Source organism: Protopterus annectens, chromosome 6.part0 (genome assembly GCF_019279795.1).
Source record: "Protopterus annectens isolate FY-2018-M chromosome 6.part0, PAN1.0, whole genome shotgun sequence".
Classification (NCBI taxonomy): domain Eukaryota; kingdom Metazoa; phylum Chordata; order Ceratodontiformes; family Protopteridae; genus Protopterus; species Protopterus annectens.
This window is the reverse complement of record NC_056737.1, coordinates 1,813,723,712-1,813,743,033: the sequence shown is the minus strand read 5'-3', so window position 1 is coordinate 1,813,743,033 and position 19,322 is coordinate 1,813,723,712. Positions and strand designations below refer to the sequence as shown.

Below are 19,322 nucleotides of genomic sequence, written 5' to 3'. Positions count from 1 at the left end.
TAAATCTCTGCCTCCCACTCCAAAGAAACCAGATAGATTGTATAAAGTGTCTGATGCTCAAAACATTTTTTATAAAAAAAAAAACCTCCTTTGATCCAGCTGTGATTTCCCTTTTTATGTAAAAAAAAACATTAAACTATTGCTGTCTCCTAATATATTGGCAATAGACACAGACAGCAGGGCTATGGACAACTGTAGTAAAAATGTTTATATCTCTGCTATCATAGCCTGTTGGTCTGTGAATTGCCAGATCCATATAACCAGATACCTTTTGTCTGTCCTGTCAAATCTGGAAGATGTAATCAGTCCAATGCCAAAATTTGATATGTATTCTGCTCTGACTGTACCTAACTTTGCCTATGAGGTGACCAGGCATTCTTAAGTGCACTTATGATGTTGTGATTGCATATTAAAGGGTTGACAGCTTCTGGGCTTGTTATACATACAGAGGCTATAAAAAGTGTACACACCCCTGTTAAAATGCCAGGTTTTTGTGATATAAAAAAATTAGACCACAATAAATAATTTCAAAACTTTTCCCACCTTTAATGTGACCTATAACCTCTACAATTCAACTGAAAAACAAACAAATCTGTTAGGGGAAAAAAAATAAAAAAGTATTATAAGCCGGTTGCATAAGTCTGCACACCCTTAAACTAATACATCTGAAGTTGTTAATCTTCTGCCATTCCTCACTGATGGGTACGGTTCTGAACCCTCATAACCGAGTCGGCCAAATACCAAGCTAGCGTACACCAAACTCTCGAGCCACGCTACTACCCACAATGCCCTTCATCCCATACCCCAGATCTCCTTTGCCTCGCAGCGATATAGCAGCATTTTCACCGAGCTCTCCAGCTAAGTAGTTTTTGACTTATATACACTGTGTATTTTTTCTATAATTTTTCTACTAGTGTCTTTCTCATAGTCTAACTCTACCCACAGGTATTCCTTTTCTTACCATTGATGGTATTTTCTTGCCTTTCCTTACTTTTTACCACTCTCGTGGTAACTCTTCATACCATTGCTGGTAGTCTTGCCTTTCTCTCCCTCTCTCCTTTTGTCTGAGTGAGTGCTAGTATGTCAGAGAAAAAGGGTACTTCAGGTTTTAAACACTGCATGTCGTGCAGTGGTAAATTACCGAACAGCGACTTGCATTTTAAATGTGTTTATTGTTTGGGCGTTTCGCACCTTTCTGCAACTCCCCCATGTGATATTTGTGCGAGTTTTAGTAAACGGATGTTGAATGAACAGCACAACAAATTGATTCTGAAAGGATTGCTTTCCTCTCCTTTCTCGGAGGCTATTTCTGCCCTCCAGTCCGGGACAAGAAGCGTCCCCGCTCAGACCCCGCTTTACTGGCCAGTGACAGGGGCAAGAATCATCGATCTAAGGCCTGTAGATCTTCCTCCGAGCATCGGCTCGCTGCCTCGGTGCCACCATTCTGGTGCCGAGCGCAGTTTCTAGGAAGTCTGAATTGTCAGTTCCGGGCTCGGCACCAATGACTACTGAACCGCTGATTACTTCGGTTCCAACCAGTCAGGTTCTGGACACCTCGGCACCGACCTCACCTTTACAGACACCGGCTCCGACGATCTCGGATCTGATTTTGACTACTACCACGATTGTGACTTCGGCTCCGAGTCCCCTCTCGGTGCCGACCTTACTGTTTACGCAATTCAAATCAGAATCCTCGGCTCTGTTGAGTTCTTTACCACGGACCAGGTATTCATCTTCTGTGGATCTGTTTGCCGGACAAGCCTACAGTCCCTTTCTGGACCAGCCTGAATCCCCTTCTGGGATATCATTTAGGTCTGCCAGGAGCATGTCCCAAATAGACATTGTTCATCTTGTGGATCAGGTACTGACTGCAAGAGGAATCTCCAGACCCTGTTCCCCTCTGGGTGTTGGGATTTTTCCTCCTTCGACTCCTTCGTATTCTCCTGATGGGGATCCTTCGGTTCCAAGGCTCCCTTGCCCTTTGCTTTCAATGGGACCCCTTCCTTCGGCATTGACTACTATGATGCCTGAAGCATCTAAGCCCTGGTGGGTGTCAGTTCCGATGGCAGCCCACCTTACTCAACCCCTTGCTTCGGGGGTGGAATATTCGGTTACAGCCCCGGCACCGACGGCCTTTTTGGTTCCCGTGTTGGATCCGAGAGTTATATCTGCACCGAACCCCTCTCAAACTCCAGTCTCGGAGGTGGGTCATTCGGAGCAAGGTGTGACCCCGGTTCCGATTCAGTCCTCTGGGCTCCCATCCCTCTTTGGGTGGGCCAGCCTTCCGGATTATGGAAAGGGTGCTGGTGGCTAGCAATCCCCCTCCTTCAGCTCCGCCTTTGGTTTCCCCTCCTAACTCAGCCTTCGCTGGCCCTTAGCAGGGGACCACTAATCCAAAGCACCCCCCTTTCTGAGGCCTCTTCGGACATCCCCACCGAAGAGCCCCCCTTGGAAGAGGGTGTGCAAAAGAAAACACATGGACTCACCTGAAGACTCCCTTACTAAGGATATGGATTACGATGATGGGGAAGGTTCCCCTAGATTACCCCCTGACGATGTTCTCTTTGGGGATATCTTGGAGATTTTGAGTCAGCGGGGTGACTGGAAATCTTCAACTCCTTCCTCGGAGGAATCCATATTCCTACAAGCTGTCCGTTCCCAGCCCACTACTTCCTGGGTGACCCCTCCTGCAGATGAGTTGGTCAAATTCATCGTGCAGTAAGCATGGAAGAATCCAGATTCAGTAGAAGCTATCCCCAGGAGATCAGACAAAGTACTTTCTCCTCCAGAGGATCAACCCCATTGGTCGAAAGGCTTGCCAGTAGACGTTGTGGTGGTGGTGGCCACAAAGAAGGACCTGGCAGAAGAGAGTCCTGATGTTGATCTGCCCAACAGGGAGCCCTGAGTGGTGGACAGTTTAGGGAAGCAAGTTTTTGCTGCAGCGACCTTTGCCGTGCGTTCGCTGAATTTCCTGGCACACTTTACGAGACTCCAGAGAGACCTTATTTCCGAACTCTCTGGTAGCCTTGCGGATCAAGTGTCAGATGGAGCATGTGACAAAGTGGCTTCCCAACTTGCCACCCTTGAAGCGATTTCGAATTCCTCCATGAGGTTGCTCTCCCACACAACTGAAGGAGCAGCTAGAGCAGCAGGTGCTGGCGTGGTTGTCCGACATCATGCCTGGATGCGCATTTCTGACCTACTGGATTCCTTCAAGTCTTCCTTTTTGAATGCTCCTATTGAGCCGTCGGTGCTCTTTGGTTCTAAGGTCAAGGATACTTTGGCCAAGTGCGAGCAGGATGGAAAGACCATGACTGCTGTGGGCCTGCGCTTCTCTATACCTCAGCGTTCCTTCTCCAGGAACCAGAGGAGTGGAAAGTTGTGGCACAAGAAGTCGCAAGGTTTCTTTCGTGACGCACATGGCGAAGACTCCTCCAGAGGCAGAGGGGGGTCTGACGGTGGAAGATGCCCCTTTAGGGGCATTGGGGATTACCGGAATCAGGGCTCCAGAGATTCTTTCTCTGGTAGACCTTATCAGCTCTCCTGAAGCGTTGCCCGATTGCTTTCCTCTGGAAGCAGTCGGGGTGCATTTCTCTCTGCACCAAACAGCCTGGTCCTCCATTACCAACGATCTATGGGTGCAGAGAATTATCACCAGAGGTTATCACATTCCCCTCAAATCCTTTCCAAGACCTCAATTCTCCCTTCCCAATGTACCACCTAGTCAAAGGGAGGAGGCAGCTTCCGAAATCAAGAAGCTTCTTCTAAAGCGAGTCATCCAAAAGGTCCCCCCAGATCAGTGCGGATTAGGGTTCTACTCCAGACTCTTTTTGGTGCCAAAAGAAATGGGGGACTGGAGGCCCATCCTGGATCTCAGTCGTTTGAACGAGTCAGTCATACAGACCAAGTTCCGCATGGTCACTATTCAGTACATCCTTCCATGCCTTCGGGAGGGTGTGTTGATGTGCTCTCTAGATCTCTGGGATGCGTATTATCACATCAAAATGGACAAATGCTCTGGTTTGGCTGGCAGCCAATCATTTTCAATTCAGAGCCCTGCCTTTCAGTCTCTCGATGGCCCCCAGAGTGTTCACAAAATATCTAGCAGTGCTGACAGCTCACTTGAGACTTCACAGATTCCAGGTGTTTCCTTATCTGGATGACTGGCTCCTCTCCGCCCCCACCGAGCGTCTACTGACCAGGGCCCTTTGCTACATTCTGTCTCTGGTGGAGTCTCTGGGTATTACTACCAATTGGGAAAAATCAAACCTTCAGCCCTCACAACAACTGGAATTCATAGGGGCTATGTTCATCACTCAGCTCAGCCTAATATCTCTTCCTCATCACAGGCTCTTAAGACTGAGAACACAAGTGCAAATGATACTCGACTGCAGGAAAGTGTCTGCAAGGGAAGTTCTCCAGGCTCTGGGTTCCATGGCGGCAGCCATTCCCATTGTTCCGTTGGCCAGACTTCATATGCACCTGTTACAGTGGCTTCTTCAAACTCAGTGGATACACAATCATCATCCCTTGAATGCACTAATCCTCATCACCGATCTCTGCAAACAGGATCTCCTCTGGTGGATGAGAATGGACGAATGTCTTTGGTGTCGCCCCTTTCAACCTCTTCAGCCCAACGCCACGGTGACTACGGATGCTTCCCTGATAGGGTGGGGGGCCACTTTCAGGGAAAATCTGTTCAAGGCACGTGGTCTCCTCTAGAAGTCGACTTACACATCAGTGTTCTAGAGCTCAGAGCTGTGTTACTGGTGTTGCAAGCTCTCCATCCTCTTCTTCCTCTCAGACCGATTGCTATCCAGTCCGACAACATGTTTGTGGTCTGGTACATCAACAAGCAGGGAGGGACCAGATCTTACCCCCCCCCCCCTTTGCCTCGAAGCTATGAGAATTTGGCAGTGGGCGATAGCTTCCAACCGTTTCCTGATTGCTACACACATCCTGGGGAGTTCCGATGTGATTGCAGACAGGCTGTGCAGATGCATCCTGCTTCCTAAGGAGTGGTCTCTCAACCCAAGAGTGGCAGAAGAAATTTTCAGCCGCTGTGGCCGACCTTGCTGCGATCTGTTTGCCTCCCCCTCCAATACGAAGTGCAGCAGCTACTTTGCACTCTTTCCTCCGCAGGGGGAGTCCCCGAGAGATGCTCTGACTCACGATTGGCCCGCAGGTCTCCTGTACGCTTATCCTCCCATCCCTTTGATACCCTTGGTCTTAAGAAAAGCTACTCGGTTGAGAAGCAGAATGATTCTCATTGCTCCGTTCTGGCCTTGACAGGTTTGGTTCCCCTTCCTTCAGCCACACCTGCTCCAACCTCCTTGGATCCTGGACTTACATCAGGATCTCATTTCTTATCCCCAAGGGTTGCAGTCTCTAAATTTGACCACGCTCAAACTGACAGCTTGGTTGCTCCACTTCGTTAGTAGCCAGGCTTGAATCACTGTCTTCTCCGGTACGAAATATTATTTTGGCCTCCAATAAACCTTCTACCAGAAAACTTTATGAAGACAAGTGGAAACACTTTTCCTTGTGGGCACAAGAGCTGTCTCTGGATCCTGTCTCTGTTCCAGTAACTACGGTTCTTCAATACCTGACCGAGCATTTCCTTAACGGGGCTTCTGCTTCCACGATTCGGGTGCATCAAGCTGCCATCTCCAATTTCCATGATGGTAAAGACAGAATTCCTATTTTATCTTCTCGTCTGTGTAAGACCTTCTTGAAGGGGATTTTTCATTCTAGACCTCCCATTAGGCAACCTGTGGAATCATGGAATCTGTCTAGGGTTCTTCAAACTTTGGCTCTACCTCCCTTTGAGCCGGCTGCAACCTGTGATGTGAAATTTCTGTCCTGGAAGACCTTGTTTCTGGCGGCGGTTGCTTCAGCCAGATGTGTATCAGAGCTGCAAGCATTATGCATTAAGAGTCCTTATTTGATTTTCCATAAGGACAGAGTATCACTTCGCACCAATCCCACTTTCTTACCCAAGGTGGTTTCGGAATTCTCTATTAATCAGTCCATTTGGTTGCCCATGTTTTTCCCTAATTATACCAGAAAGGGGAATACTGTCTCCATTCATTAGATGTCCACAGACAGTTAAGTTTTTATTTGGACAGGACAAAGTCATTTTGTAAGTCAGATCAGTTTTTTGTTGCCTTTGCGGGCTCTAGAATGGGATCGGCAGTGTCTAAGGTTACCTTGTCTAAATGGCTTAAGGATTGCATCTCCTTTGTTTATTCTCTCGAGGAGGAATCAGCTCCTGGCCACATTAAACCTCATTCCACTAGAGCTGTGGCCGCTTCTGTTGCCTTTCATGCTAGGGCTTCCATGGATGATATTTGCGCAGCCGGCACTTGGGCTAAACCCCATACCTTTATCAAGCATTACAAATTGGATCTGATCTCCAGGGGAAGAGCTGCCTTTGGCTCTATGGTTCTCCGGAATGTTCTTCCATGAGGGCCACCCAGATTCTGTAGTAGCTAGGGACTTGGTCCCATCAGTGAGAAATGGAAGAAGATTAACAACTTCAGATAAAGAAGTTATGTCTTACCATAACGTTCCATCTGAGTTGTTGATCTTCTTCCATTCATAACTCCCTCCCACCTTCCCCCGCCAAAGGCTCCTGGGGGATCTTCGGGTCATTTTGGTGTGTTAGGGTGTTTGCGCAGAGATGGCCTCTGCCTTTATTTCTGTTTCTAATATATGTTTCTACTATATGTTCTGCAAACTCGATCTGAGGTATGGGATGAAGGGCATTGTGGGTAGTAGCATGGCTCGAGAGTTTGGTGTACTCTAGTTTGGTATTTGGCCGACTCAGTTCCGAGTGTTCGGAACCATACCCATCAGTGATGAATGGAAGAAGATCAACAACTCAGATGGAACATTATGGTAAGACACAACTTCTTTTTTGTTGAAGCACCTTTTGATTTAATTACAGCATTCAGTCTTCTTGGGTAGGTGTCTGTCAGCATGGCACATCTTGACTTGGCAATATTTGCCCACTCTTCCTTATAAAAGTGCTCCAAATCTGTCAGATTGCGAGGGCATCTCTTGTGCACAGCCCTCTTCAGGTTACCCCACAGATTTTCTGTTGGATTTAGGTCTGGTCTCTGGCTGGACTATTCCAAAACTATAATTTTCTTCTGGTGAAGCCATTCTTTTGTTGATTTGGATGTATGCTTGGGGTCATTGTGTTGAAAGGTGAAATTCCTCTTCATCTTTCTAGCAGATGGCCGAAGGTTTTGGGCCGAATGTGACTGGTATTTGTAACTGTTCATAATTGCATCCACCTTGACTAAAGCCCCAGTTCCAGCTGAAGAAAAGCAACCCCAAAGCATGATATTGCCACCACCATGCTTTTCACCATGGGAATGGTGTTCTTTTGGTGATGTGAAGTGCTGTTTTTGCGCCAAATGTACCTTTTGGAATTGTGGCCAAAAAGTTCAACCTTGGTCTCATCAGACCATAACAGATTTTCTCACATGCTTTTGGGAGACTTGATGTATTGTTTTGCAAATTTTAGCCAGGCCTGGATGGTTTTCTGTGTAAGAAAAGGCTTTGTCTTGCAACCCTACCCCATAGCCCAGACATATGGAGAACATGGGAGATTGTTGTCACATGTAGTAAGTACACAACCAGTACTTGCCAGAAATTCCTGTAGCTCCTTCAGTGTTGCTGCAGGTCTCTTGGCAGCCTCCCTGACCAGTTTTCATCTTGTCTTTTCATCTATTTTGGAGGGACGTCCAGTTCTTTGCAATATCACTGTTGTCCCATATTTTTTGCACTTTTGATGACTGTCTTCACTGTGTTCCATGGTATACCCAATGCTGTGGAAATTTTTTTGTACCCATGCTTTGTAAGCTCTCTGCGGACCATGGCTTTTGCTGTAGCAGGCAACTGAGTTAAATGTCAGGAAAATCTTACTAGAATAGCTGAACTTTATTTGGGGTTAATCAGAGTCTCTTTAATTGATGGCAGGTGTGTACACAAGAAGATTGAATGCTGTAATTGAATCAAAAGGTGCTTCAACAAAGTATTAGTTTAAGGGTGTGCACACTTATGCAACCTGCTTATTGTATGTTTTTTTTTTTTTTTTTTTATATTTTTCCCGTAACAGATTTGTTTGTTTTTCAATTGAATTGTACAGGTTATAGGTGACATTAAAGGTGGGAAAAGTTTTGAAATGATTTATTGTAGTCTCATTTTTTTTATATCTCAAAAACCTGGCATTTTAACGGGTGTGTACACTTTTTATATCCACTGTAGGTATTCCTGACAAATACTCAAATCTTCGCTGGGGGATTTCAAGGTCAAACTCCTGTATTCTCCTGAGAATAAACAACATCTGTTTGTCTCTGCTGCTGCATCCTTTTTCACTTCTTACAAGAAAAAGAGAAACTTGTGCAGGAATTGAAGCAGATTTTCCTTTACCATGTACTTAACTTTCAAAGGAGTTAGGCTGTTAAGGCTGTTTTTTTTGTTAAGTGGGATCAAAAATAAGCCCAGAAGGGAAAAAGGGTTAACAAAATGAGATTTCAAGATGAATCAGGGCAGGATGCCAAGGGGGCTCTAAGCCTTCCTTTCTTGACAATCCCACCTCTTTATGACTGTCTCCATATCCCCTCGGCCAGGTTCCCATACACCAAAAAATTACCATCTCTCTCTACCAACCTGGAAGGCAATCACTGTAGACAGTCAGGGTCTCTCTGTCATAGAACAAGTCTGCAGAACATCTTGGAAAACTCATTCCCCCTTTTCCATGCTCCCTCAACTGTCTCAAAATCAGTTACCTCTAGGTCTTCCATTTTTGCAGGATCTCCTTTCACAGGGAACTACTCAACCAATTCCCTTCACTCAGGCAGGGGATTTTACTCCAGGATTCTTAGACCCCATAAAGGAGGATACCTGGAGGCTAATTCCAGACCTGTCCTTTCTCAACAACTTTTTAGTATGTTCCAAGTTTCAAAATGCTAACCTTTCAGTCTCTGTTCCTTCTTATTTTTCCTCAGGTTTTCTTAGTGATGTTGGATTTGAAGGATGCTTACCTTCACATTCCTATCCATTCTCTTTTCAGGAAATACTCGAGATTTTCTGTCTCTTCAGTGCATTTTCAGTTTTCTGTTTTGCCCTTTGACCTGTCTGGTGTGCCATGGGTATTCATAAAGTGTGTAGCTTTGGTCATTGCCTTCTGCAGATTTTAGGGAATCCAGATATTCCTTTACTTGGGTGGCCTGCTTTTCCATGCTCCTTCTCAGGATACTCTTCTGAGGGATTTCAGTGTCACAGTGAACGTTCTTCACAGTCTGGGTTTCACCTTGAACCTAAAGAACTCTGTTTTAAATACTTTCCCAATACCTGGTCTTCCTAGAGTGCAGGATCTACACTCTAACAGTGACAGCTTTCTGTCCTTAGAACAAGGTTCCACTTTTGAAGAAGTTTTTCCAGGACCATCTTCTTTTGCAGATAACCCCAGCAAGAGAGTACTTGAGAGCCCTGGACTACATGGCATCAACTATTCGTATGCTTCCATATCCCAGACTCCACATAAGGAAGTTAAAATGGTGTCTACAGTCAGTCTGGCTTCAGCACTGCCACCCCTTAGACTTCCAGATCCATCTTTTGCCCTGCATCAGGAAAGTTACTTTGGTTGATTCACCAGATTTCTGTCAACCCACAAGTGTCTTTTCTTGTTCCTCCCCCTTGCATCTGACCTGGAATGGGGAGCCTGTTCTAACAACATCAAGGTCCAGGGGTTTGGTTTGCCAAAGGAAGGAAGGACAATATAAACATCAAGGAGATGAAAAATAATTCTTGCCCTTTGGCCCTAGAATCATCTTTGGACATCAGACCTCTCAGGGTCCTTACAGACAACATCACAGGTATGTGGTACATAAGAAGGGTGGGACCAGGTCTGACCACCTTTACAGATTGACCTTGATGCCAAGGGAAATTGCCACTCAACACAGCCTTCTTCTTCAGGTGGTTTACATTCCCTCAGAAGGGAACACAGTGGCAGACACCCTGAGTTTGTCTAGGCAGATCCTCATCAATGGACACTAAACATGGATGTCTTTCTCGATGTTATCTGTCAGCGGGGTATTCCCCAGATAGATTTGCCTCCACCTACAGCAGGGAGGCAAATCTTGTTCTTTTTCGGGAACCCATGCCCTGAGGCATGGAAGATGGATGCCATGTCCTTTTCTTTGAAGGAGAACTTCCTGTATCCCCCCCCCGCCACTGTTACCAAAGGTCCTTCACAAAATTAAGGACAAGCCAAATATCTTGTCAGTGACTCCCTTTTAGTCCAGAGAGACCCAGATCCCCCTATTTTTCCTACTGTTAAGGGGCAGTCATCACTAGTTACCTCACAAAATGAACTTGCTCACACAGAACAAGGATTCTGTCATTCACTCTCATCTCCAAACTCTGCAGTTAACTGTTTGTATAATAGTTTTGATTTCTTTTGGTAACTACTTTTCAGATGATGTGCTTCGGGTTTTATAGGACACTAGAAAATCAACTACTAGAAATTCTTATATTTCAAAATGGAAGGGATTTTCTTTGTGGTGTCAAAAGACGAACCGGGTCCCTTCTTAACTGTCAGTTCTTGCTGTTCTTTCCCATTTGTGTGAATTGCTCAACTCTAGCCTGGCATAATCTTCTGTTAAAGCTCATTTTTTTCCAGCCATATTTGCTTGTCTGCCTGTAGCTCTTCCTCTTTTTCCACACTTTGATGTCAAACAATTTTTGAAAGACTTCCTCCACATCAACCCACCAAGAAAGCCTTGCCTGTTTCACCTTCTTGACACCTTAAAAACTGACCCTTGTGCTTTTTGAACCAGCAGCCAGTTCTTTGTTAAAGGTTTATTCTTGGAAAACTATTTTGTTAGTGACTCTTTCTTCAGCTAAAAGTGTATCTGAGCTGCAAGCTTTAATGGCCATTGCACCCTTTCTTGTTTTCTACAAAGATAATATTACCCTTTACCCTTAGAACTAATCCTTCTTTCATGCTAAAGGTGGTTAATGAGCTGTCCTGGAACATCGATCTTCCCTCCTTATTTGCTTGCCCTCAAAACAGGGGGGAAAGAATCCTTCTTTCATTGGCTATACATAGGCAGTTTAGGTTTTACTTAGACAAAACTAAGGACATTAGGAAAATAGACCAGCTGTTTGTCTGTTTTTAAGAACCCATTTCTTCCTGGATTTCCAAAGCCATTTTCTTTAATTACTCCTTTCATGGGAAACCGCTTCCATCCTCTGTCAAAGCTCATTCCACCAGGCAGTTATGTCTCCTGGAACCTTTTTGCAGGGTTTAGACTATAGGGTACTTATATGTTATCGCAACCACATATTCTCCCAACCACGTTGAGTGCTGGTTGCAGGAAAGTGAAGATACTGTCTGTATGATTATAATAAAAAACATCCATTGTTTTCATGAGCATTATCTTCTCTTCTCATCTGTCTGCCCACATCATCCCAGAAAAGTCATGCCAACACGGAAGAACTGTGGCTGACCAAGTTCGCAGATGACTGCAAACTGGGCGCCATAATCGACTCTCCAGCCGACACAAGCATCCTCCAAAAGGGCCTCATAGAAACAGACAACTGGTGCCAGAGCCATGGCCTCAAGCTAAACGCCAAAAAGTGTATAGTCATCCCCTTTGGCAAAAACAAAGTGCCCACAAATTACCACATAGGTGGTAATCCAGTAAGTACAGAAGAAGTAATTAGGGACCTGGGGACCTAAGTTGATAGCAGTCTCTCATTTGACAACCACGTGGCCAAAGTGGTTAGAAAAACATTTTATATAGCCCACCTAATCATGAAGGGATTCACATCTAGATCAGGGGAGGTCATCATGCCTCTTTACTCATCCCTCATCAGGCCCATAATTGAGTACAATGTCCCTTTTGGGATGTACCTTACCAGACACCTGCAGCAACTGGAAAGACCCCAAAAGTACCTCACCAAGAGGATCAAAGGGCTCAAACAGATGCCATATGCTGCCCGGTTAAAGAAACTCCAGCTCTACTCAGTGGCATACCGCCTGCTCAGAGGCAATGTGTGCCTGACGTATAAAGCCATGTCCAACCCGGAATTAATGGACATGCTGCACCTCAGAAAATCCAAATCCCATCGAGCTACGCGCATGAGAGACTTGAACCTCAGCACTGAAATAAATAGGACATGCTGGAGGGACAGATTCATAACCCAGAGGTTCCCTTCACTCTGGAATAAAATCCCAGTCCAGGTTAGGCAGAGTCCCTCATTGACTCTCTTCAAGAGGAATCTTGATTAGTGGATGGGAGATCGTAGGTTTACTCCGGGTATCACTTCTGTGTCACTGTTAGACAGAGGCACAGTATACTAACCTCGAAAAAGAGCATAGCAAAATTAATTTAAAATGGGTGGCGAAAGCCAAACACACTCTGGCTAGGCTTATAAATGCCCTAGGGCAGATAGCCTAGTATGAACCTAAGTCTTAAATTTTGTAAACTAAGTCTGTTTTGTGTGATGAGTAATATTCAAGTGTTACAAGGTTCATGTCACTTTGCAACTGATCGTGTACTTTTGCAAATTTTTCAGCTCAGAAGAAAAACTGCTTCAGGGTCAGAGTGTAACACTGTTATTGCACAGAGGTGGCTAAAGGGGTTCTGCTAGGAAACTCAGCGTAGGTCTCAACTCTTCAGATTTTTGGCTCATATTTTTGGTCCGTTCCTCATGAAATGTGTGGTTTTCTGGTGACTCTCTGGAGATAGAAGTCAGTCGATAATGACAGACATTTGAGTTTCAGGCTTCATATCCTTTGCCAAATGCGTGGTAATGCAAAACCTATTATTCTGACCAACTGTCTAAATTTATAAGAGAAATATTTACAAACTGTCCCTGTTTTTCAGCCTTTGTCCCCTCATTATTTTTGTATATATTTTATAATTGCATTTGCATAATCAAATAATGGGCTGGCAAGAAAGTGTGGTTGCGATCTCATTTAATTAAATATTGTGGTAGAGACAATGTATGTCAGACAATTCTATTTAGTACAGTTAAATCAAGTGGAAAACAGCACCTACTTTCTCAATAATACTACTAACATGCTGGCGAAAAAGCTTTGTTGCGAATACGCAAATAACGGCCTGGTGAGAAAGTGTGGTTGCGATAATGCATAAGTACCAACTCTAGAACTATGTTTAAAGCAGCTACCTGGTTCTCAGTCCACACTTCTACTAAGCATTACAAGTTAGATGTCTTTTGTAGAACTAGAGTAGGATTTGCAAGATCCATCCCGCAGGGTTTTTTGGATGACATCTCTGCTCTTCTTTACTCCTCCCTTCCTTTGAAACAGCTTTAGTACTCTCCCATCTGTCAGTACTACTGCAACAGTGATCTTGGAAAAACAGAGTTCACTTGTAGAAGAACTTACCATAGCAGTAGATGTCCTACTTTTCACATCCCTCCCTCCTGTCCCCCTATAGGCTTGTTGTTTTTCACGGCCAAGGTGAACCTCTTCCTTATTTTTTCCTTTTGTTAGGTGGACATGTAATTATGTATATAGTTACCTCTCCTTTTGCTTCAGTGTTTTGGTCTGGGGCAAGCAAATTCTGAGGCAATTCACACTCGTATGTCCCTTTTGCACCTCCTACCTTTGGGCTTAAGTCATACATCAGACAAGATGGAGATGCCCATGCTTTGGTATGCTGGTAGGATGCATGTATGTCCCTGGCAGGATAGCTCATCTGTAAGAAATACTGCAGCAGTGATAATTGGCACATCTACTGTAATGGTAAGTTCTTACACAACTGTACTTTCTGATGGAGTTGCAACAAAATTTGTCTCACAGTCTCTTCCCCTTCAGTTCCAGGGTTGGGTTTATACCCTTCAGCATAGCAGGGTCACATAGAGTCTCTTTTGTCCTTATGGGGTGCACTGTATGCTGCAGTCCCTTTGAGGCTAAGTTTCCATATGCTGCTGCCAAAGTTGATGTCTGGCCTCAACCGGGTATTTTCAGGGCCAGTCACCCTTGTGTAAATCGAGCACCGAGGACAGTGACAATGGCATCAACATACCAAACCTCAGAAACTCTGCTAACCTTGTGCATCAGGGCCTGTGGCTTGGGGGCTCATTTGCTTTGTCTGGATGGTCAGTTAACTGGGTTTGGCAGTCCACCATTTGGATTCAGCATTCTCAGGATCAGACTTGGGATTGAGTAAATGTTCATCATGTTTCACTGCTGCAGTCATTACACTTGGGTTATCCTGATGGTAGGCTACCCGCAGTCAGCCTGAATTCCAAAGTCCTGGCCCAGCGTCGGTTGCTGTTGCCTCTTCCCTGACGTCAGTGCACCAGGGGTATAAAAGATGCAGCCGATGCCATTTTCTTCAGTCTTTCTTGCTGCGCGGTGCCCAAAGCAAAAGCAGCTCGTAAGTGCCAGTCGGCCGACTCCTGAGATTTTCGAAATCGAATTTCAGATCCAAAGTCTTCAGTAAAGCTAAGTACCCCGTTGGGGAAACTTTTTTCTTGCTCCAGACCGATGTCAGAAAAAGTTAACAATTATATTTCTTGTGGGAAGCAAATACCTCATAAGGATTTTCATTTTTACTGTATTCCTTGCCTAGGCCCTGACCACGACGTTGCTAGCTGTCGGTTTTGTGCTAGATTTAACCAACGCACTATTAAGCGTCGGTACGATTTTGCCTTTCATTACTTTGGCCAAAGGTTTAATTATATAATGCCGTCGGAACAGCCGACGACCAGAGTTTATAAAAAGCACAAGGAAAAGGACAGGCATCCGAGGTCCAAAACCGACGACGAGGCCTCCACTAGGCCAGTCGCCGGTTCTCAGTGAGGCGCTTTCGCAGCCCCTGACACCTGCTACCTCAGAGCCACAGGCCGCTTCCGACTCCCACGTGGAGACAACTAGGCCTCTGGATACTCAAGGTACTCTACACTCGGAAACTATTCCCTCAGATGGATCCGGAGCCGCTGAGCAGGCACTGGCTTCTGAGGGTGTTTTCAGACCTACACAGTTATATGTCAAGCCAACCTCAGCTTCCAAGGCAAAGACTAAAACAGCTTTAAAGACAAAGAAACAAGTACAGCATTCTCCTAGACAGACTTCCATGCCTAAGAAACAGATGCTTAAAATGGCCGAAGACCTTATTACCTTGATCAGGGGTTCCCATCCCCCTCCTGATAAGAGGCCTAGGCAAGACACAGAATATGATTCTTCTGATCAGGTTTCCATTTCCTCTGACTCCTCTTCAGAACAGGGATACTCTCTTCTTCCCTATGAGGATTCTGATGCTGAAGAATCTGTTCCTTCAGCCTCTCCTCCTGACGATTATTCTTTTGGGGAAACCCTGCATACCATGAGGGAGCATTTTCACTGGGAGAGCCAAGATTACTCAGAATCTAAGAAAAGGCTCAGAGACTTTCTTTTACTGCCTCAGCACAGACCTCTTGCTATTCCACCTGTTCTACACATTGTAGATGATGTATTTTCAGAGTCCGGCCTGTCTCCTGACTCTTTACCCCCTGCACCTGTTAAGCCAGACAGATACTACAGGGTTCCAGATTCTCATAAATTTCTATATAAAAACCCTGCTGCTGACCCAGAAACTATATCTCAGGGTCCCAAAGGGGTCAAGGCTTCCACTGCAAAAAACCCTGTCCCCTCTGATAGGGATTCTAGGGCACTGGACAGATGGGGGAAAAAGTTTACACTTCTGCTACCTTGGCTGTAAGGACGTTAAATTGTCAGTTTCATTTGCTTAAATATCAACAATACTTAATGTCACTGCTAAAACAGAACATGTTGACATATTCTGAATGTTCTGAAAACAAAGAAATGCAGGATTTATTGCATGCAGCTGAATAAGTGGGAAAGCATACTTTGCAATGTGGTTTTGATTCACTGGAGGCCTCTTGCAGGGCCGCTGTTACAGGTTCTGTCATTAGAAGACATGCTTGGTTAAAGGAACAGAATCTGCCTGATCATGTTAAAGCAAAATTATTGGATGCTCCATTACAGCATGATACTTTGTTTGGTGTTAAGGCAGAAGAGGTGCTGAAGAAAATAGAGGATAAAGCGAAATCTATGCAGACAGTAAAGGATTTCTTACAGGTACAGCCACCCAGATTTAGTAGGAACTGGCCTTCTAAGAATTGGTCATTTCCACTGTCAGACAGGCCACAAAGAGGTAGATCCCAGCCCCAAGGCTCATACAGGCCTAAGCAATGGGGTGCTTCTACCTCCAAAAGCGGAGAAGACAAATCACAGCCATATAGGAAACAGTCCCAGTGATTTTCCTTTGCCAATGCCAAGCACTTATCTTTTGACAGCACCCTTAGGGGGAAAGCTAGCACTTGTTTCACAAAATTGTCACATGATCACCAGGACAAATGGGTCTTGAATATAGTCTCTCAGGGCTACAGGTTCCACTTTCACACCCTTCCAAAGACAAAAGGTATGCCAGACCTGCCACACAATCAATGGGCAGAGGCACAAAAGCAAGTTTCATCTCTCATGGACATGAGGGCTATTCAGCAAGTACCACAGCAAGAGCAGGGACAAGGATTTTACTTGACTTTTCTTGGTACCCAGAAAGAACAAAGCCTGGAGACCAATACTGGACCTGTCTATTCTAAACACTTTTCTGGACGTTCCAAAATTCAAAATGTTGACACTGCAGCAGCTTCTGCCCATGCTGGGCAAGAAGGCTTGGCTTGTAACTTTGGACCTCAAAGAGGCATACCTGCATGTCCCAATCAGACAATCTTGCAGAAGATAACTCAGATTCATAGCTGGCTCAATGCATTACCAATTCTCTGCACTGCCCTTTGGCTTATCTACTGCACCCAGGGTCTTCACAAAATGCCTGGCACCAGTAATTGCTTTTTGCAGACAAAGAGGAATTCAAATATATCCCTACTTGGACGACTGCCTTATTCAAGCAGAGAACAAAGACATTCTACAGAAGCATCTGGCATTTGTAAAAAGATTGCTAATTTGCCTAGGGTACACAGTAAACGAAAAGAAATCAAAACTAGTACCCTCTCAAGAGATAATATTCCTGGGTGCAAGCTTAAATACAACTGCCCATATGGCTTATCTCACACCAGACAAACAAAGGCAACTGACTTCTTACTTCAAATAGATGGCAACAAAGACCCAGTTATCTGCAAGAAAAATTCTGCAGGCTTTGGGCTTCATGGCATCCTGCATTCAGCTAATTCCATATGCAAGACTGCATATGAGGAAGCTACAATGGTATCTAAAAAGTGTTTGGACTCAACATTGCCACAGCCTGGAGACACTAATTACTCTCATTCCCTGCCTGCAACAGGAGTTTCGATGGTGGGCACAGGCCTGTCACCACAACAAGGGACAGCCATTCACTTTACCCACAGCCAGGCAGACACTAACAACAGATGCGTCAGATTATGCCTGGGGGGCCCACATGGCATGAAAATGTATTCAGGGCACATGGCCCATAAGCCAAATCCATCTTCATATCAATCAAAAAGAGATGCTAGCTGTACAGAATGCCCTGACAGCCTTCAAGGATCTACTTCATCCAGGACAACTGCTGATAAAGACGGACAATACTACAGTCATGTGGTACATAAGCAAGGAGGCACACATTCCTACCCCCTCTGCAGACAAGCCATGACTTTGTGGAACACAGCATTGACTTATCAAGTACACCTGCACGCACAATTCCTGCCAGGAAAGACAAATACTTTGGCAGACGAACTAAGCAAAAACCTCATGGACCCTCACGAGTGGAAACTAGATCCACAAGTCTTCAGCATGATAACAAAGAAATGGGGAGGCCCAGACATAGATCTATTTGCCTCCCCTCACAACTGCCAACTACAGATATTCTGCACAAGGACTTATCACAAAAAGCATGGAAAGTGGATGCTCTATCATTCAGCTGGAAAACCCTTACAGTATATGCCTTTCCTCCACTGCCTCTCTTTCCCAAGGTACTCCTAAAGGTCAGACAAGAGAAGCCAAAAATGATACTGATTGCCCCAGACTGGCCACGGCAGCACTGGTATCCAATCCTAAAGAGCTTGTCTCAAGGCCCAGCCTGGACATTACCTCAAATTCCTCATCTACTGACCCAACAAAACAATCAGATCCTGCACAGCTAACTCAGAACACTAAATCTGGCTGCATGGCGGATAATATAACCACTCAGAACACACCTCTCTCTAAAGCAGTTATGGATGTTATTTTGTTGGCCAGAAGGCCCAGCACCAGAAAATCTTATGCAGAAAAATGGAAGAGATTATGTGCTTGGAACCAGGCACAAGGAATTGACACGCTTGTACCGAATATTCCTCAGATTTTACAATACCTAACTGAGATGCTGGACAAAGGCCTATCCTTCTCATCAATTAAGATCCATGCCTCTGCCATTTCAGCTCATTACAATATGGACCCACCTATTTTTTCACATTCACTGCTAAGGCAGTACCTCAGAGGGACCAAAAACATAAGACCTCCAAGGAGAGCAGCAATACCTGCATGGGACCTCAATTTTGTCTTGGAAAAGCTCACACTGCCTCCTTTTGAGCCAGCCAATACAGCTGAGATAAAATTCTTATCATGGAAAACAGCTCTGCTCCTAACAATAATTTCAGCAAGAAGAGTCTCAGAGTTACAGGCATTAATGGCTGTGGAACCTTTTATTATTTTCCATCCGGACAGGGTTTCTCTAAGGACAAACCCAACATTTATGCCTAAGGTAGTGTCCACTGTGGCTCTTAACCAAACCATTCATTTGCCTACCTTTTATCCAAACCCACAGAATAAAGGGGAGAGACTTCTGCATTCTTTTGACATACACAGACAGCTATGCTACTACTTGGACAAAACTAAAGCTTTCAGAAAGACTTAGCAACTTTTAGTGGCATATGCTGCAGGATTGCAAGGAAAGGCTTTTTTAAAGCAGACTATTTCAAAATGGATAGGCCACTGCATTTGTTTCTGCTTTCCACAACATGGCAAATCAGTGCCTAAGGGCATTAGGCCACATTCAACCAGAGCAACAGCCTTCCTCAGAGGAGTACCAACCAAGGATATTTTGGAAGCTGCAACTTGGACTTCAGTGCACACATTTACAAAGCACTACCACTTACCTCTTTACTCTAAATCAAGTGCAGGCTTTGCCACTGCAGTTCTGCAGGGCCTCATAGCCACTCCTAATTCTATTTGGGCCCAGACACCCAACCGCAGCTTTGGGATTCAACCCAAGTGTAATGACTGCAACAGTGAAACACGATGAACATAGTACAGTTGT

General features: G+C 45.0%; 1 protein-coding gene across 1 annotated transcript in view; it reads left to right on the top strand.

Moving 5' to 3' along the window:
• Positions 1–19,322, top strand: part of SPAG1 (sperm associated antigen 1) — a 3,545,022-nt gene that overhangs the window by 3,259,175 nt on the left and 266,525 nt on the right. The window contains exon 16 of the mRNA XM_044075164.1: positions 10,867–10,873. Within this exon, the coding sequence (XP_043931099.1) occupies positions 10,867–10,873 (7 nt within the window). The remainder of the gene's footprint in view (positions 1–10,866; positions 10,874–19,322) is intronic.